Here is a 27,667-nt window from a genome sequence, read left to right as displayed (position 1 = left end):
CTCAGCCAGGCTGCTTCTCCCACGGACACACCTCCTGGCCAGGACATCCGGGCACTCCCTCCCCTGCCCCGTTTGCCCTTTTCCTGCTGCAAGCCTGACTCTCACCCATCATCACTTCATCAGCAAAAGTTTCCAAGGGCCAGGCCCAAGGGATTGTGAAAGAGCTCCGTCCTTTATTTACTGGATGGTCTTGGGCACCTCACTTCATTTCTCTGAACCCCAATGTCATGTCTGTGAAACGGGGACTCGTACTCTCCACCCGGCCAGTGAGGGTCGGGGAGAGGCCACATGTGAAAGCGCATTGACTGCCATGAAGGCTTCCCCGCAAGTAAGAAATTAGCCTGGGGGACCCCCTTAAACATGGGTGCCTGAATGGCCTTCATTGGTATCCCTTTCTCTCTTTGGGGTCTCTCTTTGGAGAGAAGTCACACACAGTCAACAAATTGTAGTGCTGGGCACCAAAGTCACCCCCGGCTCCCGCCCGCAACCCACTAGTCTGCATCTCTCCAAAAGCAGCTTGCTCGAGGTAGAAGGCCAAGCTGTGATTGACAAACGCACCCCACAGGGAATGGAGGCAGCCGGGCCCTAGAATGCAATTTCCTAATTTGGAATTCGTCCAGGCCACCAACCCAGTCCCCCACCCCAAGAATCTTGGCGAAGGTCCTCAAGGTCTGTGACTCTGCCTATCCCTCTGGCTCAGGTTCCTCAAGCATTAAATGGGAACATGGCTCTTCTCTGAAGCAGTTGAGGCTGGGGGCGGGACGGGGGTGGGGGCGGGTGGGGGGAAACTGGACCCAGGTCAACTGGCCATTCGCAGATCAACTTGATTTTAGTCCAAACTACTTATTTTGCAGATGAGGCTTCTGCAGCCCAGAGAATAAAGTCACATTTTCGAAGAGCACTCACAGCTCTAGAGGCAGAGTTCGACCTTGTACCTATCTATCTCCTGTCCAGGTTTCCTACCAAGCAGCTGCTTCAGCCATAGATGAGCATGTAGATAATTATTAAATCACCAAAGATTTGGTCCTATTCTCTGCTACATTGTACTTTGAAAGAGAAAAGAGCTGAGAACCTAGTGCAGGGACGACATCTGGCCTGGGTCCCATCGCCCAGCCGGTGACTGTATCGCAGTGGAAATGACCCTCGACTGGTGTTAACCGGGCTGCTTTCTAGCCGTGTGCCCTTAGGAAACGTGTGTAGGGTTAATCTCTGAGGGTGCCAGAGCTCATCTGGGGACATAAAGGGTCAGCTGGAAACAGGCTTCTAAGTAAGCCCCACCCCTCCAACTCTGGCATTTCCCAGCCAACGGGTCTTACATCCCCAGCCTCCTATTCAGACCTGACCCAGAGCATTGGTGGCTTTTAATCCAAGGGCGAGATTCTCAGGCTGACCCCTGGGCCCTCCCCAGTCCCCACCACCTCCCGCTGGAATAACGCAGCCCAAAGCCTCCCCTACGGAGGCAGGAACTTAGGTGAGCAGCTCCACAGGGCACATCCTGCCCGCAACCCTGAAGACCCCGCCCTGAACAGCCGGGTGAAGGTGGTGAGGAGGGCGGGTCGGAGCCGAGGGGGCCCTCTCCGCTGGAGGAGCGCTGGATCCCCGCCGATCCTTCCCCATCCCGCCCCTAAGCCCTCACCGTCGAGTGGGCCCCGCGCTCCTAGGGCCGTGCGCCCCGCGCGCTTCGGATCCCAGCCACAGCCCCCTTCGGAGGGGCCCAGGAGGCCGGAGTCTGGCGGCTCACTTCCCGCAGAGAGAACGCGAGGGCCCAGCCGCGCGGGCGCACAGAAGAGGACAGGTTGGGGTCTGCAGCAGCCTGGAAGGTCGCCGAGCTGGCGCTGCCGGGCGGTTCCGGCAGCAGGGGAGAAGGCCCCACCCCGAGCCTCAAGCCCTCCGCTCAGTGTGTCCGCAGCCCCGGAGTCCCTCGGTCTCTCGGCGGGCTGTGCCGGGCTCCGGACCCGGCTCTGCCTGTGTCGGTGGCTGTGCCTCCGTGCCCCGCTTGCCGGGGTCCGCCGTCTGTCTCCCGCTCTCGCCCGAGGCAGGCTGTGAGGCCGCGGCCCGGGCCCTGGCCTGCAGCGCCATCTCGTGGACCTGTGGGGAGTTGCCGAGGCCCGAGGCCTGGGGGGGCTCTGGGTTCGCTCCCACTCGTGCTCCCGGTGGGGAGCTGCGGGAGCTGCCAAGAGGACTCTCTGGGAAACCAGGCGCGGCCGTCAGCTCTGGAAATCGGTGCTTCCGGAGTGGGTTCGGGGTCCCCGGCCCCATCCAATAGGAGGAACAGATATGCGCCTCCGGAGAGCCCAAAAGGAAGTCCAAGTGCAAAACCGCCCCGGGGGTGCTCGGACACATTCAGTGCCCGGCGACCAGCCTCCACCCCGAAGGCGCTCCCGGGAGGGTGCCCAGGAGACCCTGAGCTCGGGCTCCCTCCCAAGAGGGCGGGGGCTCCCTCAGCTGCCGCCCAGTCCTGCGAGCATGGAGCGCTCGGCCTCCTGCGGGATCCCGCCTGACCACCGGTGCTGCGCACCTCGGGGCCAAGGACTGCGAAGGAGGGGGAGGAAGCGGGACTGGATTTTGGGTCCTTCCCAGAGGGGAGGAAGGCAGGCTCGGGGTGTAAATCCAGGGCTCGTAGAGGCTGTCCCTCAAGGGGCCGTCCCATAACCGGGAAATAGGGGGTCCCGGCCTCGAGCCGGGGCGCTTGCGCTTGGGAGTCCCGGGGAGAGCGATGCTGAGCGCGCCCCTCCCGCCCCAGGAGCACCCCGCGCGGGAGTTCGCGGTCAGCTGGGGAGGCGGGCCCGGGAGCTGCGCCCTTCGGGAGGGCAGGGCCAGGCCACACCGGTGGCTCCGGTTCTCCACAGCAGCGGCGGGGGAGTGGAGGAGGAAGGGCTTGAGGGCTCGGAAGATTCCGATTAACCCGAGAGGAAATGAGGTCTCCCGGGCCTTGGGATCCGTGCGGCTTAGCCGCTAGGGGTCTCTCGGAGCCCCCGCACTCACACCCTCCATCTCCGAGTTCCTCCGGGAATCGCACGCGCCACCCCACACCGACATGCACAATTCCCTCTTAGACCTCACACGCCCCACACGCGAGGGCCCGAGGCGACAGGCTAGGCCGCCAGCAGGTATCGCCATCGTCCGAGCACAGGCCCTCCTGCCACGCGTGTGCCGGCGGCTCTGCCGTCCAAGGACCCCGGGCCAGGCCCTGAAGGGTTAAGGAGGCCTTGTGGCACCGGAGCGGCGGGTACGCGGGGCGCCTAGGCTAATTGGCGACCCCGGGGACAATGAGGGCTGGGAGGCCGGGGAGGAGGGTGGCTTAATTGGGCATGGGAGTGGCCTAGCCTTTGTCTGGGACAAGGCCCAGCCGCCGGCCGCGGGTTCCGGCAGTCGCACTCAGGCTACCAGCTGGGGCCCCGCGGAGCGCCGGGTGGGCGACTCGGAGGGAACATGTGCGGCGGGAGGTGGCGGCGAGAGTGGGGTGGGGGATTTCGAGGCCCTGGAGTCCCATCCCACCCCACCCGGGTTGCTGCAGCAACGACGCGGCCTAAAAACGGCCGCGACTAGGCCGCCCCGCCCGGCCTTCGCAGGCACCCGCCTCCCCCGCGCCCATGCCCGCACCGCACCCCTCCCGCGACCCTAGGTCGGTGCTGCCCCCTGGTGTCCGCAGCCCTGTACGTAGGCCGCCGCGGGCCCGCAGCCGACTCTCGTCTCCCTCCTAATGTCCTGCTGAAAGTGAAAAGCCGCGGGACGCAAACGCGCCCCTCCTCTAGGAGTATGAGAGTAGTTTCAGCCCAAAGCGACCTCCAGCAAACGCGCTGCCCACGGGCTTCTATTTAGGCTGGAAAACGGGCTTCTCTGTCCCCGTCGGGTTCCCGGACCTGCCCGCAGGTCTGAGGCAGGGAAGCCAGAACCCACCCTCTGGGGTTGGGATACATTCTACAGCAACCTCCCACTTGTGCACTGGCTGAGTCCCCTCCCCGCTCCAGCCGCATTCGGCGTGGCCTGGGGGCAGCCCCCTTCTGAAGAGGCGGGCCTGGTTCTCTCTCTCTCGCTCCTTGCAAATGTATCAGCCTACGAAGGCGTCCTGAGCGTCTGGGGGCCCAACTGTCCATTCCACCTTCACCATCACCCTTCCTCCATCTCAACGTCCCTGGTGTTTTGGAAGCCAGCACCCTCCCCAAGCCCCACCCTGTGCAGTGCCCAAGGTGGGCAGCCTGTTGGGGCAGGGCGTTCAGGGTCCCCAAGGCTTAAAGAGGAGAGAACTGGAAGGAGGTGGCGTGCTGGGTGACCGACCAGACCCAGGGCTGAAGGAGTGCCCGCCCAGCTCCCACCCCTTCCCCACACCCACTGCTAGAAGTGGAGGCTGGAGACACCTGCTAGGTGGGCAAGGAGGGTGCGGCTCTGGGGAGCTCACCGGCGTGGGGAGGGAGGCAGCTGTCCTTGCAGGAGTGGGTCTCGGGGAAGGACCAGCCTAATGCAGACTGACACAGCTGGACCCCGGAGAGACCCCAGCCAAGCCCATTATTATACAGGGGAAACTGAGGCAGGAATGGAAATAGCCCACTGACCCCACTCCCTACTCTCCCAAGAGGGATTTAGATAGATGAGTTAAAGTAAGAACTTTTAGTCCAGATTTTGCCACTCTAGCCAACAGCCCTGACGCGGAGGAAATGTTTGTCTTTGAGGTTCAGGAGGCAGACAGAGGGGAAAGAATTCTAGGCTCAGCGATATTTGGCGGGGGGTGGTGGGGGGACACAGCCTAACCCCTCCTCGGAAAGGAGAGGTTGGACAAGGAACACCCATCCTCCCAGCCCACCCACCCAGAAGCATTGAAAGGAGATGCGTTTCCAGTGTGGTTTCCCGGAAAGGGAGTCAGAAGCCAGGAGTCCAGGCCGCTCGGCTGCTCTCCTCCCGGCCCGGGTGGGTGCCCAGGCCCGTTGCGCCGCGCGGCGGGAGCGACCGGCAGGGGGAGCCCAGCCCCGGCCTGGGACTCAGCCTGCGTCCCGCGCCGGCGCCGCCCGGCCTCGCGGCTCCGCCAGCGCCCCAGCCGCCCTGCCGCCGTGCCGCCCTGCAGTCCCCGGGGTGCAGCTGCCGCCGGGCGAGGGGCGCACAGCCTTTTGTCCCCGCCTCTCGTCCCTCCTTGCGCGCGTGCAGCGCCCCAGCCCCGCGCGACCCACAGAGCGCACAGCGCCGTTCACTTCGCTTTGTAGCGTTTTATTGTTTTCTCGCGTTTTTGTCGTTTCGTTCTCGCTCCGGAGCGAAAAGTGAAAACCTGAGGTGGAGCCCGCGGGCCGGGCGAGCCAAACCCGGGCGGAGGGGCCGAGGGGTCGAGGGGCCGGCGGGGTGGTGGCTCCTCCAGGGTTCTGGGCCTTCTCCCGCAGCCAAGGGCTCCCCAAGCCCTGTACAATATAGATGCTCATGTAAAATGAAAAAAACTTTAAATGTATGAGTTAATCTCTAAATATATGTACACAGCAATGTACACCTTTGAATAAATTAATACCAATTTGCATATTCTGGAAACCTTAAAGCTTATTTACACAAATTACCATTTATTTCATAAATATCTTTTTTTTTCCCCCTGGGGACTCAAGGCAGAAGGGCCACTCCCTCCGTTGACCACGGCTGGGAGGGGTGCCTGTCTCTTCAGGGAAGAGGTGGGGAGACTAACAGGTTCCCTCTCAGCTCAGGTCTACACTGACTTCAGTCGTAACTGGTTCCAGCCTCCCTCAACCCAGTTTTCTCACGCGGTCTAGGCCCAAGGTCCAGGGCTCTGGGACTCCCTCCGATGCTCCCACCCCTGGCCCCTGCACCTTCTGGCTTCTGCAGGGACCGCTGGGCCCTGGATGAGGCCTCTCCCACCTCGCTGGAAGACCAGAGACACCTTCGGATGCCACCTTGACGCTGGAGCGGATCTGGACCTAGCCCAGCAGCTCCCAAGTGACTGCGTTTCCAGCAGCCTGATCCTTGTTGAGGCCCAGGGAAGTGTCCCAGGCCCCAACTTGCCAGACGAGGCTCTATTCCGGCTGCTGCAGCCCACTTTTCTCCTTTATTTAAATAAATACCCATTCTGTGCTCTACACGTCCCAAGCAGCAGGGGCAGGCAGCCCGGGTGGCCTGCGTGGCAGGGGAGCAGCTGGGCAGCCCCTCACTTGGGCGACTCCCGGCCTGGGGAGAGGGCTCGCTGGCCCTCCAGCCCACTCACCAGTCTCTGGATGCTCTGCAGTTCATTGGCCGCCTCCTTGGCCGAGCCACTGGGCGACAGGGCACCGCGGGATGGGGCCCCTACTTTGCGGAGAGCCAGCTCGGGCAGGGGGCTAGGCTCCCGGCTGTTTCCGCCAGCAGCCTTGGAGCCCTCGGAGGCCAGCCCGGTGGTGAGGAGGCTAGTGCTAGGCGGGATGGTGACCGGGATCTGATAGGGGCTGAAACGCAGTCGGGGCCGGGCACTGCCCAGGAAGGGGCTCCGGGACAGGGAGCCGGCGGCTGCGGCGGCGGCAGCTGCAGCACTAGTGGCGGGCAAAGCCGAGGCGGCTGCGGCTGCTGCTGCCATGTAGGTGTAGGGGTAGGGGAAGAGGCCTCCGAAAGTGGGCATTGGAATTCCCTGGAAGAAACAGAACAAGACAAGGGTTAGACATCTTTCCTGAAGTCTTTCTGAAGGTGGGCTGGGTGCTGGGGTGGTGCTATCTATCCCCTGGACACAGTGCCCTGCTGTTTTAGAGATGTAAAACCACAACTCGCATAACTATAACCACAGGCAGCACAGGTAAGCATGAGCCAGTGTTCCTGTCGCCAAACCCAGTTAGAAGGGTGAGATCGCTTCAGGCTACCATGCAAAGGCCTGCCATCAAGTTCTGTGCTGGGCATTACAGCAGGGGTAATGGAAGGGACATTCCAGGTGACTGCACTAGCATGGGTGAAGGCTTTGAGGGAGAAAACGGGGCAGGCATAGGGCCAGGTGGCAAACAGGCAGCTTTGGGTGTCTTGGAGGTTCTGCTCATTGAGAACAGTGTCCTCGCCACCCCTCCTATCTGCAGGCTCTGAAGGGCAGAGGGCACACACGCTGGGGAAGGCACTTTGCAAAGTCTCCTTCTGCCTGCTCACGGTTCTCCTGCCTGGGCCAGGAGGAGGACACAGGTGCCAACCAGTTCATAAACTGGCCTGAAAGTTCTACAGGGAACGCCTGGCAGCACCTCACTGGCAGCTGAGGAAGGAATGCAGTCTTTGCCTGTGAAGGGCACAGCAGCCAGGAACTCCTGGACAAGCACCTTCCTGAGTTCATGAGGTCTGGCTGGTGCACGGCCTGACCTTTGAGATAATGTCTTACTCCCCAGAGCCAGTGGGTATGGGGAGGAGGGCAGGGGGCTGATGATTGCGCTGGGCTCCCAGGGAGCCTCAGGCCTGGCTCAAGCAGGAAGAAGAAAAGAGGCAGCTTCATCAGGCCTGAGAAAATACCCCCTCCTGAGAGTGTCAGGTCCTACTGGGCATTTCAGATCTGGCATCCCAGGTTGGGAGGAAGGAGGGAGGCTTCAGTTCTCTTGGGATTTGGCTCTACCTGATGTCTGGGATGGGCTGCACTGGCCTGGGAATGTAACTACCAGCAGCCCTACCAACGGATACCTCCCAGGTGCTGGTATTCTCACCCAGGCCATGCACCTGTTGGCCAGGCTGTGTCTAGAAGCCCTGACTTCCTCGTGACCTCTGTGATGCTGGTGATCATTACCAGTTTGTCTGGGGAGGAGGCATTCACATACACAAATAATCAGGGGTGCAGATTAAACCTCTGGGCCCTGAACTTTCTCCAGAGGCTTCCCTTCCAGCCCAGAGCCCCAGATGAGTGATGGTGATACCTCAAACACTCCACACACCCTTACACTGAGCTGTGTGTAAAACTCGTTTCAGAATCGCCTGCCTCCCAACCCTCCCCACCAACCCAACTTTTAAAATATTTGCTTCTGAAGCAAAGGAGCTTTCTCAGACCTGAACTGCTATTTTCCTTCCCTTGAGATAAGATCTCAGGGGTTCAATTTGCCAGAAACCTCAGAGGGAAGAAAATGAATGAAGAGATTCCAAATCTTTCCACAGGGAATATTCCACCCAAGCAACCAAAGAGGCTACTGTCCGCATCGGATCTCCTTACTGTGCCCCAGCCACATTTTCATTAACACTCCCCTGGGAGCTCGGAATTTCAATGGGGCCTGAGGAGCTGAGTTCTCATCCCTGACATGTGGCTGGGGGTGCTGGGAACTCACGGTAGGGGAGAGACCAGCCTTGTCCTTTGCCAGGACAGAGGACTTCATAGAAGGTCTGGGAGGGGCCAGAGACCTCTGGGAGGGCTGATGGTCAACTGTCCAGAAAATAATGCAAATGTTCCTCCTCCCTTTTGTCTGTCTGGCCACCTTAGCCTTTCAGAATGGACAGGGAGCCAAGGGTCTTTGTTCTCAAGAAAAATGTCCTGAGGCCAGGAGAGAAGACTTCACAAGCCAGGGGTGGCCCTGGTCTGTGAGGGTCAGAAGAGTCTCGATGGGCACCGCACTCCTCGCTGGGGCTATAGGGAAGGAAGCAGGCCCAGAGAGGGTCAGGGACTTGCCAAAGGTCACACGGGAGTCAGAAGCGGCACCCTGGCCAGCCCCTGGACTTACAACACAGTCCTCGTCTCTCAGAACCCAGGTGTCCCAAAGGGCATCCGGGGGCCTCCCCTGGATGGAGTTCTTGCCTGCCAGAGGCTCCCAGCGACCCTGGCACCCTCGGGCCCTCCGCTGGCTTCGCCGCCAGCTCCCTGGGCCTTCTCCCTCGCTGGCGCTGCCGCGGGGTCACAGGCCTTACCTGAGATGCCAGCATGTGCTGGGAGAGGTGGAACGGGAAGGGTGCGGCGGTGCTTGCTGCGCTGGCCGCGGGACCCAGCCCGCCTGCGTCCAGCCCCGCGGCGGTCCCAGGCCCGCCACCTCCGCTGTTGCCGCCGCCTGCCACCGAGGCCAGCAGGTGACCCATGCCCATGGCGGAGAAGGCGCCAGGGCCCATGGTGAACTGTCCAGGGTGCAGGAAGAGCGGCTGGCCGGCTCCCAGCGGCCCGAAGAACTGCTGCCCGTGCAAGTGGCTGGAAAAGGCCAGGCCGGACAGGTGTCCGGCGCCCAGGGGGGACGCACTGTCTGTCTGCACCACCAGCGGCGCCAGGCCCTGCTCCTTGCCCTCGGCAGCCTCCTTGCGTCCCTCGTCCTTCCTCCGAGCTTCTGCGCGCTCCTTCTCCAGGCTCCGCAGGCCGAACGGGCCGTCCCCGCCGCTCTCGGCCGGCTCCTTGCCCCTCTCGGGACTGCGCCGCTCCCGGGCGCGCTCAGGTTCGGTCAAGCGAGTGGGGCTGGCGCTGTCTGGAGCAGGGCTGCGGCCTAGCGGCGCCCCCGCACGCTCCTCGCTCAACCTCTCAGGCTCCGGGTCGCTGTCCGCGGCGCACGACTTCTCTTCAGCTGCGGGGAGAGGGCACGCGGATTACAGGGGCCTGGGCGGAGGCCGATGAGCAGGATCAGGGACACTCGGGAAGGGCTGCTCTCGGGGATGCCTAGTCGGAGGAGCTGCTGGAGTCGGGCAAGGGGCAGCTGCAGGTCACCTAATCCAAGACCCCAGATTTACAGTGGAAGGAACCCAGCCGTGGAGAGGAAACCCTACAGCCATAGAATTACACGGCGCCCAAGGGGCCAGGTTCGGAGTCCGGCCGGATCTTCTGGCTACCGGGCACCGCCCTCGTAGGGGAGTCCCGGGGCAGAAACCCGTTTCCTTCCTGGCCTTTCAGATTAGCGGGTAGCTCAGCAAAAGACCAGCCCAGCGACCTGAGGACCACCCCCCCCGCCCCCACCTCCCTCTCCATCCTCCGGTCCGACCCTCACCTCGGGCGCGGTGCAGGCGCGGGGGACTGGGCGCTGCGCCCGGGGAGGTGGGTGGTTCCCGCGCTGGAGGAGGGTCGCACGACGAGGCGTCCGACTCCGCGCCATCGCGCTCGGGTTTGCAGTGCTCCTCGTACAAGCGCAGAGACGGCAGCGTCAGCTGCTTCCTGGGGATGAGCGGAGGAACCAGGTCAGCTGGGAGCCCATCCCTCCATCCCTCCTGCTCGCTGCTCCCGCGGGCACCCGCCACAGGGCTGCTGTCCTCGCCCCCTCACCTTTTCTCCCGCCGGCCGTTCCCGGTGTCCCGGAAGCCCTTGGCAAACGGGTTGTTGTCGATCTTCAGCTGTGTGATCTGCGGGGACCAAGGGGGCGGCGCTAAGTCAGGCCGTGGCTCTTCCAGCCTGGTCGGGGGCATCCCGAGGTCAGCGGCTGCTGGCCGCAGAGGGAAGACCCGGGGAGCGTCCACTTGGTACCCACGCGCCTGGGATGGGACGCCCCGAGCTGAGACCGGTGGGAGGGCCTCGCGGAAAGCGACGGGGTCTGTCCTCCAAAAACTTCATTCGAGGAATTATCCCTAGACAGGCCCACACAGGCCTAAAGCAGTGCCGCAGTGTCGGAACCAGCCCAAGCATGCACGCACGCCCGCGGGCTTGCACAAGTTAAACGACTCCGCACCCGAGCAGGCGCGCACAGAGACTGCAGTTCACACGCAAGGCTGCAGGTACACACAAAGCCAAATCACACTCACGGGACCGCACACACGCCAAGTGTGCACAGACAGAACAAGCGCCTACAGAACCAAACGAATTCACACGCCTCCACAGGTATCCAACACACCCCAAACGGAGCACGCACAGCCCAGCGTACACCTTGGTTCACAAAGCCACAACGACCGGCACGGACACTCGTACCCTCTCTTTCACTCGACAGTGGCGCACAAGGGCACAGGCCTAGAGGGGTGATGCTCTGCCTCACTGGAACAAGGGTGGAGAAGCCGCAAGCAGAAAAAGCCCTTTGATTGGAAGGAAATTCTCTAAGCGCCTCCCAAGGGGTCTGGGGCGTGGACTGACCCACAGCAGTAGCCAGGGGTGCTTTGGGGGGCTGTGTCACCTGTCCCACCCTCTGGCTCCCCCGAGAGAGTGAAAACTGGGCCCCGGGTTCTGAGCATCGGTAGAGCCTGAGCAGATTGCCTCGGGCCCTCTCTTCATTTACATTCTCATTCCTGAGCCAAGAAATAAACGAATAAAATGTAAAAATGTCAGCGCGGGCCCGGAGTCTCAGCTAATTGCTAAGTAAACATCTCCACCCGAACGAGGGCCCAGCTGTTCGCTCGCCCCAGGGGAGCCTGTGTGTGCGCGCGGTGGGCTTGAGAGGGCGCCTTGAGGACTTCCGTGGGTGCTGCGCGTGTGGATGCGAGGCTCGGTGCTCGGGGGCGGGCCGCAAGCGCGCGGATCCCGTGTGGGGGGCTTCGGAGGCGATGAATGGATGGTTGGGCCCACCGCCCGCCGCGCGCACCTTGTCATTCTGGTAGGCAGTGACGGCGATGAAGTCGGTCTCCGGGAACACGTAGGTGCGGAAGGTGCTGTACGGCAGCTTCAGGATGTCGTTGGCTCGCACTATGTGGAAGCGCGGCTGGTACTTGTGCATGGAGTTTAGGATGGTCTGCGGGGAGGGTGGGGGTCAGCCGGCAGCCGCCAGCCCCGGGCCCGAGCTTTTCTATTCTTTGGGTACCTGACCTCTTCCTCTCCACTTCTCTGTCTCTCTGTCTCTGTCTCTGTCTCTGTCTCTATCTCTCTCTCTCTCTCTCTCTCTCGGTTCTTCCTCTTCCCCATTTTCTCCCGTCTCTGCTCTTTTCTCACCCGTATTTCTTTTTCTTCTACTTTTCCTCTCGCTTTTCTTTTTTCACAGCTTCTCTTTCTCTTGCCATTAAAAAAATATTTCCCGGTTGGAAACAGAAACGAGACAGAGCAAAAACAAAACAAAGCAAAAAACAAAACAAAAAAAATCAACCAAACAACCCCTCCCCCCAAAAAAAACCCCAAACAAAATAAAACAAAACAGAGCCCTACAATTCCACTCTTAACACTCTCTTCCTTTCTGGCACTGGTAAGCCCCCTAACCCCACAGAGAGGAGATTCCAACCTTCAGGGGCTCACCAACTGCCCTACCTCAGAATGGGCAGTCCCTTTTGCCCTATGAAACACCACCCCCCCGTTCGCTGGGGCCTTGCTCAGGCATAAATGGAGAGAACCCCCAAACTCTCTCCTCCTAGTTGGGCATCTGCCTGTGGGAGGAGGGAAAGGTCTTAGGGAGGCTGGGGGGTGGGTGGGGAGGGTGGTTTAACTTTTAAATCCCCTAGTCCTGGGGGAGGGCCAGGAACGCGGGTCTTGGCAGAAGGGTGATGGACAAGTTGAGGTCATGGGCAGGTCTTCCAAGCTCGGCACCTACAGGCCAAGAGCAAGGTGACCTCCGTGGTCCAGCACTGCAGACCCAGTCCTGGCAGCACCTGCCTCCCTCTTGACCGTAGGAGGGGCCCTCCACCGCCTGACGAACTGAGATTGTGAGCTGCCAGCCACCGACCCCACCATTTCCCAGGCTTGCAGAGGAGAGACCTGGGGCCCAGGCCCAGCCCACGCAGGCCACAGGGCAGTGACCCGGGCAGGGGGTTTGCCCAGCGCTTCCCCCTGGGAGATCCTGCCGCCCTGCTCTCCTGCTCAGCTGCAGTGCTGGGTCAACAGTCTCCTGCACCGTCCCCACCCTGCCCCAACACTCACGAAGCCGTGCTTGTCAGAGATGTTGTTGGTCAGCTTCAGCTTGTGGAAGGCCACAGGCTTGGCCATCCACTGCTCCCCCGTGGCTGGGCTGTCTGGGTGGATGTACATGCGTTTGGGCATCTCAGGGTCGGCCTTGCCCGCCACCATCCAGCGCGAGTTGTGGAACTTATAGCGGCAATCGTCAGCGGCCACAATGTCCATCAGCAGGATGTATTTGGCCTTCTTGTCCAGGCCGCTGACTCGCACCTTGAAGGGGGGGAACATCCGCCTGGGAGGGAGGGAAGGGAGGAGATCCCATTGGAACCGGCTGTTCTAGGTCCGAGGACCCCTCTCCTCCTTTATTTATGCCTCCTCGTTGCGCATACCGCTGCCGCCTGGCTGTTTCCCCTGTGGTCGTCTGCTCTGCCCTCTCATCACTGCCCGGAAGACCCCACCTGTGGTTGTTGTTCCCAGGAGATCCCATTTCTGCCTGTGAGACCCTCTCTTAAATGGCCTCCCTTAAGCCTTGTGCTCAGATCTGGGGACCCTCTTTCTCCCTGATCTGAGATGAAAGCTGATGCCCAGGAGAGAAGTCTAGGCCCTCTAGAAATATTCTCGCTTCTCCTGAATCTCCCCGAAATTCGTTCAGGGGAAATACCCACTTGGGACGGAAGCTCCCAGAAATAAATTTGGAGGGTGTTTGTATTGGGAACTGGGCTACAGAGCCTGATAAGACATCCTGGCCGTGCAGTTCGGGGGAAGAGGGTGAACCCGAGGCCTGGATTCTCAGTGGCTGAGTCGAAGGGTGGAGGGGCCGGGGCTGTGGCTTTCTTCAGGTTTTAAGGCCTGGGGCGGCGGAAGAGTCCAGGGCTCGGATGCCCGCGGTCGAGAAAGGGCTCCCAGCCGGTTGAGGCGGAGGGCTCGGCTGACCCGGGGCTCGCTGCCGGGAAGCGAGGGACCGGCCTGGGGCTAGCTGGGCGCAGGTCCCACTAGGGGCTTCGGGGTCGGAGCAGAGTCTGGGAGAGGCTGAATTTCCCCGGAGCTCGGAGACGGACCCGGACGCAGAAGAGCGAGAGCGCGGGGCGGAGGAGACCACCAGGGCCAAGCCGCGGGACCTCCTCTGCGCTGGGACTCAGAACGGTTGGGGCTATTCTTTAGCAGTATGTTTTCGTTTTATTTCATTGGGAGGATTTTAGCGTTTTCGTTTAAAAAAAAAAATCGCTCCAGTGCCAAACGAGAAAAGTCAACTTGGTTGTCCGTGGGAGCGAAGCGTGGAGTCAGGGCCAGAGCCTGGAGCCGGGAGCCGGGAGTGCCCGGCTCTGCTCTGATCCGTGCGGTCCGGTGCCCCAGCCCGCCCGCCCGCCCGCCCGAGAGCCCTCCAGCCGGCCGGCAGCCCTACCTCCCGGACTTGGTGATGACCATCTCCGTGCCTAGCTTGTGGAACTGGTCCCACAGCTCCTTGGCCTCCAGCGTCACCTTGGGGTCGTCCTCCACCTCGTCCTCGGGCTCCAGGCTCTTGAGCGAGCGCAGATGCGCGGCGGGCGGGTGCGGGCCCAGTGCCGAGACGTGCAGCCCCGCCTCGGCCGCTGCTGCCGCCGCCGCCGCCGCGGCCGCGGCCCCCGCCAGGCCCGGGTCTGGCAGCGGCTTGGCCAGCGCGCCGGGCGGCAGCGCGAGTGCCGGGAAGAAGGAGGGCTGCGCCGCCGCCAGGAAGGCGGACATGGGGAAGTCGGCGGGCCGTGGCGCGTGGAACGGGTGGTAAGCCATGGCGCTGGCCGCCAGCGCCGGCTCTCTCATCGGGACATCCGGCCCAGGCGCCCGGGGGCCGGGGCCGGGGGCGCGCGGCTCGGACCCCCGGCCCGGGCGGCGGCGCGCGCGGAGGACGGACGACCCGGGTGGCGGGCGCAGCAGCTGCTCCTCCGGGTTCCCCGTCCGGCGCACCGCAAGGGGCACCGGGCTCTGTGCGCGGGGGCGGCGGGGGCTCTGCGCGGGGCCGGGCTGGGCTGGGCTGGGCTGGCCCGCTCTGGCGCCGGGGACCACGCGCGACTGGTTAGATCTTGTCGTGATCTCTGGAAAACTGTGACTATCTCACATGTCCTGCCCAGCTCGGATCCCCTGCGCTAACGAGCCAGGCCCCCCTTGATTGCTGATTTTACGCTTTTTGGACCAATTGTGGGTCTCCGGGGGCGGGGTTTTGACAGCTCAGGCCAAGCTCCGGCCGGGAGGGGGGGCCTGGGAGAAGGTGTCGGAAGCCTCAGCAGTAAGAAAACATGTCAACAGAATAAAATATTAACCAATGACGGGCCGCCGGGCCCCGAGACCCCTCCTCCTGCCCCGGCCCCCACCGCCCGCCCGCGCCTGCGGCTGCCTGCGCGGGACTGGAGAGCGCGGAGGGCCGACCTGACCCGCCGAAAGGGCCTGAGGCGAGGGGAGCCCGGGTCCCGGGGCCTTGGGGAAGGACCCGCAGCCGCACGCCGGCCCCAAGTGCAAAGCATTGACACGACCCCGAGAGGAGAGGGGGCGCCCTCCTTCTCCCGCGCCTGGAGGCCCGGCCGCTCTGGTCCGAGCCCCAGCCTGGCCTCCGACCCAGCTCCCGGTCGTGGCGCCGCCTGGGGGTCCCTGCGCCCCGGAAAGAGACAGCAGGCACTGGAAAGCGAGGCCGGTGGGCGGGCAAGTCGGGAGGCTCGGGCGGCCGAGGTCCGGGAGCGGATCCCAGGTGGCGGGAGCTGGTGAGTGGAGCCATGGCCGAGCCCTGCTGGGGCCGGCGCGGGCGGGAGCGGGACGCGGCCTTGCGCTGGGGAAACGCGGGGACCCCCTACCCGCGCCCGCCTTCACCGGAAGACTCGGAAGGAACCTGGAGTTCTCCGCAGGCCCGGGCCCCGCCCTGAGCTTTCCAGCGGCCAGGAGGAGCGGGTCCTCGGGGCTAGGAAGGTGAGCGCACCTTTCGCTGAGCACAGGGAGGCACCGCGCGGGCGGACCCCGGATTCTCCACCCGCGACCCAACGAATTTTCGCCCTATCCGGTACCGGAGACGAAAGTCTCCTTCATCCGAAATACCGGCTTCCTCTCTTCGCCCTGCCAACCACTTTTTTAGTTTGTTCTCATCTCTCGGAAGCGCACGTCTCCTAAGTTAGGGAGTGCTAAGTAACGCGTGCGGGAGTTGGGGTGTCTGCGAGCACCTGTGATTGAAGCCCCCTCTTCCGTGATCAGTCTTCGTCTTCTGTCTTCCGGCAGCCCCAGTTTTCCCCCGCATGATGTGATGGGGTGTGTGTGTGTGTGTGTGCGCGTGTGTTTCGGGCCCCGTGTGGTGCCCTCTGTGCGCAGCGAGAGCTGTAACTCAAGGTGTGCACGGGGAGAGTGAAGCGACCACGCACCTGCTTCCAATCGGGCTCGGGCGCCAACACTCAGGCTGATTCCTGAAGGTCGTGTTCTGAAGGAAAAGACAGAGCATGCACTAGCCACGGGTGACATTCCCACCCGTACAACCGCGTGGTGGGCGCGTACATCCCACATCCAACATTGACCCATGCAGGCACCCGCCCGCTGCGCACACTGGTCTCAGGGCACCTCGTTGTTGAACGTTGAGAGCAGCGTTTGAAGGCCGGATCTCTCCTGGCAGTGCGGATTCGGGACCGGTGGAAGCAGTTTGGCCTCTGCGACCGTTTTCCCTACTTTTCGGGACCGACCCCAGGGCCCTCACAACTCCTCATCACCGCACATGTGAGCGCCGCCCCCACAGGGTTTTCTCCACGACCTCGTTCTTGGTTGGGTCGCACCTCTCTTAGTACCTCCTCTCTGGCCAGAACGAATCTTTGACTCCGCGCTGCGCAGTCTACGCAGACGGGGCAGGATCCATTGCAGTTTTCCACAGGCAAATACCTGCCGGCTCCACCTTAGGCGAGATGTGGCCCCTCGGAAAGGGACCCGTTGTGGACACGTTTGCGCAGCCGGTGAGGTGACCAGATAATAACCAGGGCAGATTTCCCTAGCCGGGAACCCAGGTACTGGCCTAGGAATCCGTGAATACATTTGCAAAGTCGAGTGCGTGTGTATGTGTGTGTGTGTGTGTGTGTATACATACTTTTGTCCTTGTAAGAGTATGTGTACATCTAAATGTGTGCGTTTTAGACATTAGTCCATTTTATTAGTCCATCCATAGGGGGTCCAGGGGTCCGAGGCCTGAAGAGTTTAAAACACTCAGGCCTGGGTTTTTTGACCTAGAAACCTGGCGGCCACAGTGCAGCGGCTGCATCTGGGGACGGCGACCCCACCTACAGTGGCACCGACCTTCCCTCTGGCTTTCCGGGGCTCTTCCGGGCCAGGATCCCACCACTCGCCCCGCCCCGCGGTCCCGCAATCATCCTGAGGTCCTGCTGCAGCCGCTCTGAAGAGTCTGTAGCGACCCCCAGCCGAACTCTCCAGCTAGGAATGCCCGAGGCTCATCGAAAGCTGGCGCTGGGGAGGCCTGGGCGGCCCTGGAGCGGCGCCTTGAGGCCTCCGCTGGGCCCCTCCCCCGCCTAGGCCGGCCCCCTCTCCCTTCCCAGGAACCCGCGCCCCTGGCGGAGTCCCCGGGGCCAAGTGTGCGTGTTCCTTTAAGAGGCCCCGGGGGGCGCCTCGCGGGCCGCCCGGGGCTGGAGGGGGAGGGCGCGGGCGGGGGCGGCTGGCGCCAGGCGGCCGAGGCTCCACAACAAAGCTCCGGCCCCTGTCACTTCGCATCGGCCGGGTCCCGCAGACAGGCGGGGGACGCGCGCTCGGCCGCCCCTCCCTCTCGCAGGCGGTCTCCGGCCAGGGCGTCGGGCGGGCTTGGGCTGGTGGCTCGCGGTCTGTGCGCCCAGCGCTTCCCGCAACAGTGAAAGGGGGCGGGAGCGCGGACGGCCTGGGCCGGGTGGGGCCGCGGTCCTGAGCCTGGCGTGGCTGCCCTTCCGTCCTCCGGCCCCGTCACCTCTCGCAGGGTTAAGGGGCACTGCTGGGACCTTCCCCGGGTTGAGCCTCCGAGGTGGCAGGGGGTCCCCGCCGCTTCCTCCTGTGTGCAGGGCCGGGGTTGCGTGAGCCCGCGGGCAATGGGCAGCAGGAAGCTCGGGCTGTGCGGCCGCGTGGCAGAGCGGACGACGGACGTGCGTCCGGGTGACGCGGCGCGGGCTGCAGACTGGCTTAAACCCTCGGTGGCAGACGAATGTGCCCAGGCTAAGCTCAGGGGACGTGTGTGGCCCCGTGCTATGGGCCCGCTGTGAGGGTGCCGCCAGGCCGTAGGTCACTGCCTGGACGTGGGGAGTGTGGGGGTGAAGGACACTCCCTGGACAGAGTCGCTTCCCATCACGGCTTCCCCGCCGGACCGCACCTCCTGGAGCCCTGGCGCCAGCCAGCCCGGTTTAGCGGCCGGGCCGGGCTCCCCTGCGGTCCCAGGTCTGGTTGGGGTGGGGGCCGCGGCCTCGGTGACCCCAGCCCGCAGTGGCCCAGCCCGTCCCGTCCACTTAAACAAATTGCCGCTGACAGGCGCGCAGTCTCTCTGGAGCCGCCGCCCGCCCGTCGCCTCCCTCCCGTCCCAATTATCCCGCGCAGGGTCGGGCCAACTGGCTGGGATGGGGCGGGGGACGCGGGGAGAGCGGGCGGCTCGACTCCCTCTTGGTCGCGGGGTGGCCCCGGGAAGCGTCTCCGCAGCCACGGCCTGTGTGGCCCCGTCCCTGGTCTTCCCGGCGGATGCGAGGGCAAGGCCCAGCCTGGCAGCTGTGGGCCCGGGAAGGGCGTCGTTCTGCACCTAGGGGCGAGATCACGCGGCCGAGAACCAAGGCCACATCCCCGATGGACTTCGGGTGACTTTCCCAGAGTTCTGGGGAATCCCGTAACCCGGGGAGCTGCAGACGACTCACTGGCCCGGGGCCGCGGTTCCGCGGGTGGCGGCTGTACGCTTGAGACACCTGGTCCGCAGAAGTGAGGTGCGCGTCTGTGAACCTTCGTGCGTTGGATGTGCATGGAGGCGAGATCATGGTTATGGATGTCTGGGATCACGGGAGCGTGAACGGGGCGATCGACTGAGTGGCTTGAGAGACAGGGTAGAGCCCAGGAAGGACCCCAGGACGGGCTCACCTGCGACGGGCGGCGGTGGGGCGGGGAGGGGGGCGGGTCTTGCCGGCGCGCTCACAGGCTCTGGGTTCGCGTTCGGAAACGCTTTCGCAGGGAGCGGGTCGGGATTCCCCGGAGCAGCATGGTGACGGCGTGCCACAATCCGGGCTCCAGCTGTGCCGGCTCCGCCCTCCCCATCCCTGCTAAGGGGCACCTGGCCTGGCTGTCAACTTCCCCTCGAACCGAACCAGGGTTTGCCTTGTGGACCCGCAGCTTCCCCTCTGCCTGCTTCTGCTCTGTCGCGCCTTGGGGAAGGGCATGCTGCTCTCTCCCTTCCACTCCCTCCTTTACACATGAGGACCCTGAATCCCAGAGGTGCAGTCATGTACCCAAGGCCACGTACCTGCTGGTGGCAGAGCTGGGATGCGACCCTGGGACCTTAAAGAGAGCAAGTCCAAACCCACTCCTAAGAAGCCCGTGCTGCTGAGCTGCCTACCCCTGCTCCTACAGCAAGGTGATCCTGAGATGCCAGGGCTGCCACCCTCCCCTGGGCTCTTGCTCTGAATTCGAGACATACAGGATGCACTGTCCCTTTGCCTCTACAGCCTCCAGTTCTAGGTCTGCAGTGGGAGGGCTGCCTTCCAGCTACACAGGGGCAAGGGAGCAGCTGCAAATTCAATCTCTCAGCCCAGGCAGGAAGCCTGATAGAGTCAGGATGGGGATCAGCCGGGTCAGCGTTCTGGATGGGATAGGGGCACAGGACAGGGAGGTCAGTTCGGATTTGGGTCCCTCTAAGGGAACTGGCCAGGGTGTGAAACAGCCAGGTGCAGACAGGGATCGGCTCACTAGGCGTGTGACTTTGTGACCTTGGGCATGGCCCTGCCCTTCTCTGGGGCTCAGGCTGGCTTGACATCTGTAAAAAAAAATGAGGATCGAACAGAACTCTCAGGTCCTTTCTAGTTTCATGAGTCCCTGAATTGTGAAAATAAAAAATTACCACTGAGAAACCATATCCACTTTCAGACTGGTGGCTGCCTGGCCTGGCCTCTGCTCCTTTACAGAGGGGCTGGCCCTGGTGTTTGAGCTTGTGTGCTTGAATTGGCCTCAGGCCCACCGTGCCTTTTCTCATCTTAGTACTCTTGCTCCTTCAGTTGCCACGCTGGCTCCCACCGGCCTCTTTCCAGATCATGAAGATATTTTTCCTTCATCAAATTGAGAGGAAGTCTGTAGTAAAGCTGCCTGTTGACCAGGTAGTGCTGAGAGAATCGGGAGGTCACATGGATTCCTGAAGGTCCCCTGATCAGCCACAGTTTGATTCATGCTCTGATGCCCTCCCAGGTGATGCCACCATTAGGTCTGCTGGGGCTGGGGATGAGTCCCAGATTGCCCTGGATGTTATCTGTAGGGGATAGGAAGCGGCTGCTCTGGGGCCAGTGGCCAGTAAGGTCCCCAACCCTGGGGCCCAGCTCTCACTTCCAGCTGATTACAGGCTATGGCAGGCTCCATAACCTCCCCAATTAGCCGGAGGCCAGGCCCAAGGCCCTTCTGATAACCTGAGCTCCAGCGGGCAGCCGCTGTGGGGCCAGCTTATCTGGTCTCTCTTATCCTCACCCTTCCCCCACATACTCAAAGAGTTGCCCTGACTTCAAGCAGATGAATAACCAGATTGTCCTGCAAGCTCAGCCGGCAAGTCCAGCCCTACACCCACCACTTTCCCTGCTTGGGGGAGGCCACAGCTGTTTTGCCCCCGCTGGAGGGTAAGGGCCGGGCCAGGGAGGACTCCTGACTCTGTAAGCTGCCAGCCAGTTCCCTGAATGGCTGAGAGAGCCCCTGGCAGCAAGGTCTCTGCCACATCCATGTGTCCTGGGGTGGTTTCAGAGGGGCTCATGCTTCCTAGGGCAGCTGAACCCATCCCCAGGAAGACAGGCCATGGGCAGCATGCACAGGTAGCCTGGTAGCACTCTCCTCCTTGTCCCTTTTTGACTGAAACATGGCTGTAGCTGGGGGTAGGGGCAGTGCCAGGCCCATCAATAATTCAGCAAGATGATGGGGAAAAGCTGCAGCTCCTCCAGCACCCCCTACTGCTGGGGCCAGGCTAGTGTTCCCAAGCATGCCTCAGTCTGGCATGTGACTTCTCGCCCTGCAGGTGCCCAGGCTGGAGGGACTGGCTTACGCCACCCTTTGCAGGATCATCTTCTTAGCTTACAGAGCCTGGTGTGATTCCACAACCCTCCACCTCTGCCCCCAACATGCCCAACTGATCTGGTGGAGGGAACTGAAGATGAAGGCCTCTCAGGCACCATGGATGGGATGGGTGTGTGTGAAGGGGGCAGGGTCCCCAGCAGCTGCCCCAGGTCTGACTGGACAGTTGCATGGGAAGGCCTGTTTGTGAACTCAACTTTTCTATGGCTGTTCCATTAAACTTTGCCCCAAACCACACCTGGCTCTGTGGGTTTCCTTCCATTCTCCAAGGCCTCCCTGGGGTCTCTGGGAAGTGTGGGCCAGGGAAGGGGGCAAAGGACTAGCATTCGTCTCCTTCCTGCTCAACGCACCATTTTTTCTGCCTGTTCCTGTGTCCTTGTTGCTACTTACTTTAGGTCCAGAAGTGGTGGTGGTGGGGCGGGGGGACAAAATCAGGAACTTGTCATCTGAAAATTACAACAAGGTGCCCCCCAGATAAGGCTTTGCCAGACTCTCTCCCTGACAGCAACCCACCAGCACATGGCAAACCCTGATCCCCAGGGAGGAGGGTCCAACCCTGTGGCACCCCAAGAACTCATTGCCTCTGGTAACAGGCAAGATGCTTAGAGAATGGGCTTAAATCAAGATGCTTGGAGAATGGGCTTAAATCAGGCCCCATCCAAATTCCAGGACAAAAGTTCTTCCCATTCCAATCCTCCACTGACTCCTTCTGCCCCCAAGTTGCACATGAAAGGGGTTGTTGGGATCCTGGGCACTCAGGCCATAGGACTCTGCTCAGCGTTTGGAGAGGACCCTGACCCCAGCAACTCAGGGATGGACACCAATTGCAGCGTGATTTATTGGACAAGACGTGCACTTTTCAACAGGGCCTCAGTAACCACGGTTTCCTTCACTGATCAGTACAGGACCAGGGTAAAGGGGCTTAAAGATAAGAAAGACAAACTCTTTCCATGAACAGATGGGGAAAGAAAGGAGGAAGAGAGGAGGCATCCCCTCCCTTCCTCCTTCCCTAGAACTCTGGGCCTCCGTTCACCCCGTGCTGGAGCGGGGCTGACCAAGGGAAGCTGGGGGCAGTGTGTGTCACAGCCAGACATGAGCTGAGGCTGTGACTGTCCACTCAGGATCAAGATGGCCAGGTGGACCATCAACTCTGTCCCCACTCAGGCCCCCAGATCTGGTCACTGTTCCAGGCCCCCCCCCGCACCCGCCCCACCATGGGTAAGGTTAAAAAATACAAAAGCGGATCCAATGCAGGATGTCATATGCAAACATACACAGGGACCGAGCTTCTGCAGTCTCTCCTGGCCACAGCCTCCACTGACGGGTGTGGCAGAGGGCAGGTGCACCGAGGTGCTTGGAGAAGGGTCTCTTCTCCATCCAGGTAGGAAGGGCGGCTGCTGTCACTAAGCTTGGGGAAGGTGGTTGATGAAGGAAGAGCAGAGACTGAAGGGTAGGACCAGAGTGGGGCTTCTCCCCTCCTCCAGCAGGGGAGGGGGCTGGCCAGTCAGAAGCAGGTTGCTGGTACCTACGGGAAGCCAGTCGGGAAGAGGCTGAGGGGCTGGCTCTCATTGGTGGGCAGCGGAGATCGGTAGCCATCAAAGTTTCTTGGTATGCTGCCGCTGGTGGAGCCTGAGCTGTTACTCAGAGTCTCGATGCTTCCCTCTCGCTGAAGTTCTGCAAGACACAGGAGAGGGCCAGGCCTGGTTAGAGTTGGGTCTGGGGAGTGGGGGCGCCATCTGGGCCAGGCTGCCTGCCTTGAGGCACCATTCTGGGTTCACTTGTGTCCTTCCGCAGGGGGATGCCCGCCTGCTCCCTGGATGGGCAGGGGGCAGCTCAGGTCACAGGAAGGCTCAGCCAGGGGAGGGAAAGCCCCCTGGCTGGCAGACTCCGGTGTGAGAGCACGGTCTCCCTGTTGTGGGAAGCCCTTTAGGCCCGAAGCACGGCCACCCTGACGATGTGTGTGGACGACACAGCTCTTCACGAGCCCGTACCCATGCCTGCACACACTCATGCTCAGCCAGCATGCCCCCAACTCCACAGTGCCTTCTGTCCCGGTTCTACAGGGGAGGCAGGCGGGGAGAAGCCAGGACACGGGAGTGCCTGCAGCATCCCTGCCTGATCTGTCCCCACCTCTCTCCTGCCCTGCCTGTGCCTGGAGCTTCTGCCTGGCTTTGCTACTCACTCATTCACTCATGCTCACCCACACAGTCTGTCTGCTGGCCAGGTCTTGGCTCATCTTTGGCACCTCCTGGCAAGTGTCCTGTTTCCCTGGGAGGGGATGCCTGGTTTGAGAAGGTCCCTGTTTGCCTGAAGTGCCTCCTTTCTCCTTTCCTCTTAGGCCCCAAGTCCCCTGGAGGCCCCTCAGCAGCAACCTGAAGGGCAGGCAGGGAGTCCTGCCCTCCTCGTCCTCTGCCTCCCTGGCCCTGCACATCCATGTTGCCACCTCAGATATGGCAGCCTGATGCATCTCATTCAGCTATGGACCCCTCAATTGTCCTACCATCTCTTGGCCCAAGTCAGGTCCTGGGGTAGGTGGGTTGGGAACAGAATTCCCTGCTTGCTGAGTGCAAGGAAGAACCAATTACTTCTTGGCTTTTTGAAGGTGGTCAGTTCCGATTCCCTTTCAGTCTCCCCCGGGGGCTCTGACATATGGGCACACACACACCGGGCAGTCTCTGGAGTCTGCCCCAAGCCAAGATATGTAGACCTGCAACCTTTCCTTCTCCAAGGGATGCCTGCCTGTGACTGAAGGAGTCTGGCCTGTCCACCCAGGAGTGCAGGACCTCAAAGCAGTCACTTGAAACAGCAAGATGTGCAAAAACGTTGCACTCATCTGGTCTGGCTCGAGACCTTGGTCTTCACCCTGCAACCGCTCCCGGGCCCCCCGCCACCACACGCGCAGTACAGCTGGCTCTGGTTAGGGAATGAAGGGGTCATGGCCTTCACTCCTGGGCTGGCCAACACCAGCCAGCCAGGAATGAGCCACTGACCCCCACTCCCCGCAGGCCTGCAGCAGCCACAGAGTGGAGTGGGGAGGAGGTGCGCACCTGGGCCTGGGGAGGGGAGGGGCCCTTGGGATCCATCAGCCGAGTCTGTCGCCTGGGTCTCGGTGGGACAGTTCACTGGGACACCAGGGCCTCTTGGCAAATTGGGGAAAGTAGGGGGATGGGACTGTGGACAGGGACTGAGGGCCTGACTATGGTCCCTGACCTCCAAGGGACATTGGCTGCCTGGGAAAGTCAAGAGCTATCTGGATACGGATAGAAAACAAGGCAGGTGGGATCTTTTTTTCCTGCTCCTCCTTTGGTATCACCCTAATCTGGGGGGACAGGCCATTGTGCCATGAGATGGAGAGGGTGGTAAAGCCAAGAGTAGACCCTGGGGATTCTACATGGAAGCTCCAGACTCCAAGAGACCCCTCTGTTGCCTTCTTTCCCCACAAGCAAGCCGAGGAGTTGTGGGCGATCTGTCCCACCGCCCTCATGCGCGGCCGGCCCGGCACTAGGGGGCGCTGACAGCAGGGCCAGGCGGGCGGGAGAAGAGCACCGGCAGGAGCAAGAAAAGCAGGGGCTTCCTCAGGATCGGGCAGCCAGGCCTAAGGAAGAAGGCCCCTGAGGAAGGAGCAGGCAGGGCCATCAGGATGGGTAAGGCTGGCCCCTTTTTACAGCTCAGGGGCAGGTTTAATGGCCTTGATGCAAAATGCCTCCACATCCACACTGCCAAGGAAGCCAGGAAACGGGAGCCCGGGCCCAGGCATGGCACCCCCACCGTCCCTTGGCACAGGCCCCCAGCAAATACCCCAGCAGCCTCGGTGGTCCCACCAATGAATCTTCATGGACGCACCCCAGCCCATCACACCACAGTGCAGGGAAAGCCGCCCAGGGGCTTACAAGATGAATGTCCTGTTCTTGGGGGCCAGGGACAACCTGAGCGCCTTGCTTGCATTTTCCCTTTGCCAGTTAGGCCCGGGTAAGATGGATGGGGGCAGCGTTCTCCCTCGCCCCGGCATCCCAGGGTAAGGTAACCAAGGCTCTGCTGAACTTCTCCCTCCTCTGCCTCTGTCCTGGCTAAGCCTGCACTGTGTGCCTCGGTCTCCTGACTCCAGGTCACCCACCCTGTGCCAAAGCCAGAGTGGGCTGTCTACAGCACAGCCCTCATCTTGCTTTTCCTCTGCGTAAAAGCCTTCAGCCACTCCTAACAGTTCCCAGGGCAAGGTCTGAACTCCCCAGCACTATGAAATGGCCTTCCATGACCTGCCGCCAACCCCTCACTAGTGATACCCATTATTATGTCTGAGACACAAAAGTGATGAAGCTCTGTGGTATTTGGACCCATCCAGGTGGTTCTAGGCCTCTGGGCCTGTGCTCCTGTAACTTGCTCTAAAAAGCCCTTCACCGGCTCCCTGGGCCCCAGAACACCTACTTATCTTCCAAAGCTTAGCACGAGTGTCCACTCTTCTGTGAGCCCGTCCTGTCCCCCAAGCAGAGCCCACCAGACCCTACCCTGTGCTGTGCTGACTCCTAGCCCAGGCCTCCTCATCGTCCCATGTGTCTCATCTAGGGGAGACCCCCTCAGGGGGGTTCTGTGCCTTATCTCTGTATCCCTAGTGGCCTGGAAAATCATGGGCGCCCTAAACATTTCTAGCATGAATGAATGAATGAATGAATGAATGAATGATGTGGTAAGCGGAGGTGGGGGCCCATTCTTCAACACAGACTAACAGTGAAAGAAACGGGGGACTGCCGGCCCCGGGGCAGCTTTGTGGGCACTTTTCTCCACGCCTCCTCTCAGACCCCTTCTGTTCCTCCCCCTGCAGGCAGGGGTGTGTGTGGGAAGTGGAGGGGAGGAGGGCTGCTCAGATTCCCCCCTCCAAGTCATCCCGGCCGCCCAGCCCTATGAGCAAGCGGCAAATGGAAATGTGTGGCCTTACCTTCCTCCATCCCGAACGCATGCTTTGTTACTGTTGGGTTGCTCACGGACGCTGGGCTGTTGGCATTGTTTTTTTTTTCCTTTTTTTTTCCCTTTTGAAAAGAAAAGCATTGAGGAATCTTTTTGGAAAAGATATGGACAACGATTGAGAAGTACACTGATCTCTGCAAGCAGGTGGAGAGGTGTCAGGAGGCGTGGGGGCACACCGTGAGGAGGGGGAGTTTGCAGTCAAGGAGGACGGTGACATGCATGTGTAGGGGCTGGGGACCAATCTGTCTTGGGGGGTCCCAGAGATGGATCTGCTGTGACAGAGGGGGCCAAGACCCCATTCAGAGTGGGGGAGGGGGAGAAGAGTCACAGGCTCAACATGAAGAACAGTTTTAGGAAGTGGGAGGGGTGGGGACCTATGGCCCATGCAGTGCCAGATGGGACCCCATGCAGGTGGGTTGCCGGAAGAGGACAGGGAAACAGACTGCGGTTTTCAGGGATGCCCTTGGACCTTCTGACTCAGTGGCCCAACTCCTGGCTGCTGCCCTCCTCCCCCACTCCCAAGACCTCCAGGTCTGGGCAGCTGTCCTGCGGTTGAGGTGGACCTGTGGGGGAAGTCCATCAGGAACCTGCCAGGGCCCGGAAGAGAGTGCTGGGGGCTCTGTGGCAGGAAATGAGGGAAGTGTCTCCAGCCGCCTCCCCCCTTAGAGGTGTGCAGATTCTGGTCAGTGGGAAAAGCTTTAAAAGAGCTTGTTCTCCAGGCCCCAAAGTAGGGCAGGAGAGGAGGAGTGGCTTCCAGGCAAGTGGCTAGACCCAGTCACCTCATTGTGACCTTGCATTCTCCAGGGATGTGGTCCCCTGGGTGGTGGGCGCTATATACCCACATTGCAGAGAGCAAAACCAAGGAAGAGGAAGCAATCACTAGCTCTGGTTCTTCACCTCCCACCCCCACCCCACAAGAAAGAACGGGTGCTGGTGCGGGCCACAGGGTGCTGGCAGCTCCGGCATCTCTAAGACCGGCCCCCATGCCCATGCTGGAGAGCCATTCCCTGTTGGCTCATGTTGGAAATGGGCCTGTTACCCGCAGCTGCCCCTCTATGCCTTGGGCCAGGATGGACAGCCCCGAGGGGTAGGGGGATGATGAATGAGTAGCAACCTGAAGGAAAGGTGCCTCCGCTCTCATGAAACAAGTGAAGGATGAGACAGCTCAATCCTTGGCACTACTGTTCTCAGGGTGAAAAAAAAAAAAACGCAAGCTGGATCCTCATGCTGCCCCACTCCATATGGAGCCCATCCAAACTCAGAGGTGTCAGAGGGGGTGGAGGTGGGGGCTGGCCTTTTTAGAGAGAAGCAACCCTGGTCACTTGGGGGCGTGTGCCCAGGGAGATGGGGTGGGGTGGGGTCGCTCTCTGTCTGTGAGGAGGCAAGGGCATGGCTGCCCACACCTCCTCCTACTCCTGAGCTGGGCCGTGCAGCATGGGCCCATGCCCCTCCACCCACAGTGCAGTGTTGTGGCCCCTTTGCCAGGCTGTGAGTTGACGGGCAGCAGACTCCCCGGGAGGGGTGAAATGCAGAGGGCACAGGACCTGTGTGAGACACAGGGAAAGCTGGAGAGGCCAAACCAGGGGCCCCAGCAGCAGGTCGGAGGTAAAGTCGGGCCAGGTACAGTGGCTCACACCTGTAATCCCACACTTCGGGAAGCCAAGGCAAGGGGATCACTTGAAGCCAAGGGTTCAAGACCATCTTGGGCAATACAGCAAAACCGTGTCCAAAAATTAAAAGATTAGCCAGGCGCGGTAGCACGTGCCTGTAGTCCCAGCTACTCAGGAGGCTGAGGCAGGAAGATCCCTTGAGCCCAGGTGTTCCAGGCTGCAGTGGGCT

General features: G+C 61.5%; 3 protein-coding genes across 19 annotated transcripts in view; all 3 read right to left on the bottom strand.

The window, feature by feature from the left end:
- Positions 1 to 1,346: 1,346 nt before the first annotated feature.
- LOC129017068 (putative uncharacterized protein LINC02875) lies at positions 1,347 to 2,875 on the bottom strand. The gene has a single exon (XM_054457128.2). The coding sequence runs from the start codon at positions 2,648 to 2,650 to the stop codon at positions 1,895 to 1,897; it is 756 nt and encodes a 251-aa protein (XP_054313103.2). The 5' UTR covers positions 2,651 to 2,875; the 3' UTR covers positions 1,347 to 1,894.
- Positions 2,876 to 5,183: 2,308 nt separating this feature from the next.
- TBX2 (T-box transcription factor 2) lies at positions 5,184 to 16,735 on the bottom strand. 2 transcript variants are annotated; one of them, XM_054457127.2, is made up of 8 exons: positions 16,175 to 16,735; positions 14,010 to 16,037; positions 12,632 to 12,899; positions 11,373 to 11,519; positions 10,133 to 10,209; positions 9,861 to 10,024; positions 8,809 to 9,443; positions 5,184 to 6,586 (listed from the first exon to the last, which is right to left on the bottom strand). In XM_054457127.2, exons 2-8 carry the CDS (start codon positions 14,402 to 14,404, stop codon positions 6,134 to 6,136), a joined length of 2,139 nt encoding a protein of 712 aa, XP_054313102.2. In that variant the 5' UTR covers positions 14,405 to 16,037; positions 16,175 to 16,735; the 3' UTR covers positions 5,184 to 6,133. The 2 variants fall into 2 exon arrangements, with proteins under 2 accessions (XP_054313102.2, XP_063511699.1); XM_063655629.1 differs by having other exon boundaries at positions 16,159 to 16,177.
- A 4,948-nt stretch (positions 16,736 to 21,683) lies between these two features.
- Positions 21,684 to 27,667, bottom strand: part of BCAS3 (BCAS3 microtubule associated cell migration factor) — a 703,320-nt gene continuing 697,336 nt past the window's right edge. For 8 of the 16 annotated variants that reach the window (XM_054457119.2, XM_054457124.2, XM_054457117.2 and 5 more), the window contains 2 exons: positions 25,800 to 25,890; positions 21,684 to 22,543 (listed from right to left, as the gene is read on the bottom strand). In XM_054457119.2, the coding sequence (XP_054313094.1) occupies positions 22,507 to 22,543; positions 25,800 to 25,890 (128 nt within the window). In that variant the 3' untranslated portion in view covers positions 21,684 to 22,506. The remainder of the gene's footprint in view (positions 22,544 to 25,799; positions 25,891 to 27,667) is intronic. The other 8 variants (XM_054457118.2, XM_063655621.1, XM_054457116.2 and 5 more) reach the window with 1 other exon arrangement.

The sequence above is a fragment of the Pongo pygmaeus genome, chromosome 19 (assembly GCF_028885625.2).
Source record: "Pongo pygmaeus isolate AG05252 chromosome 19, NHGRI_mPonPyg2-v2.0_pri, whole genome shotgun sequence".
NCBI lineage: Eukaryota > Metazoa > Chordata > Mammalia > Primates > Hominidae > Pongo > Pongo pygmaeus.
The sequence above is the reverse complement of the archived record's forward strand: the minus strand, read 5'-3'. Positions and strand labels throughout refer to the sequence as shown.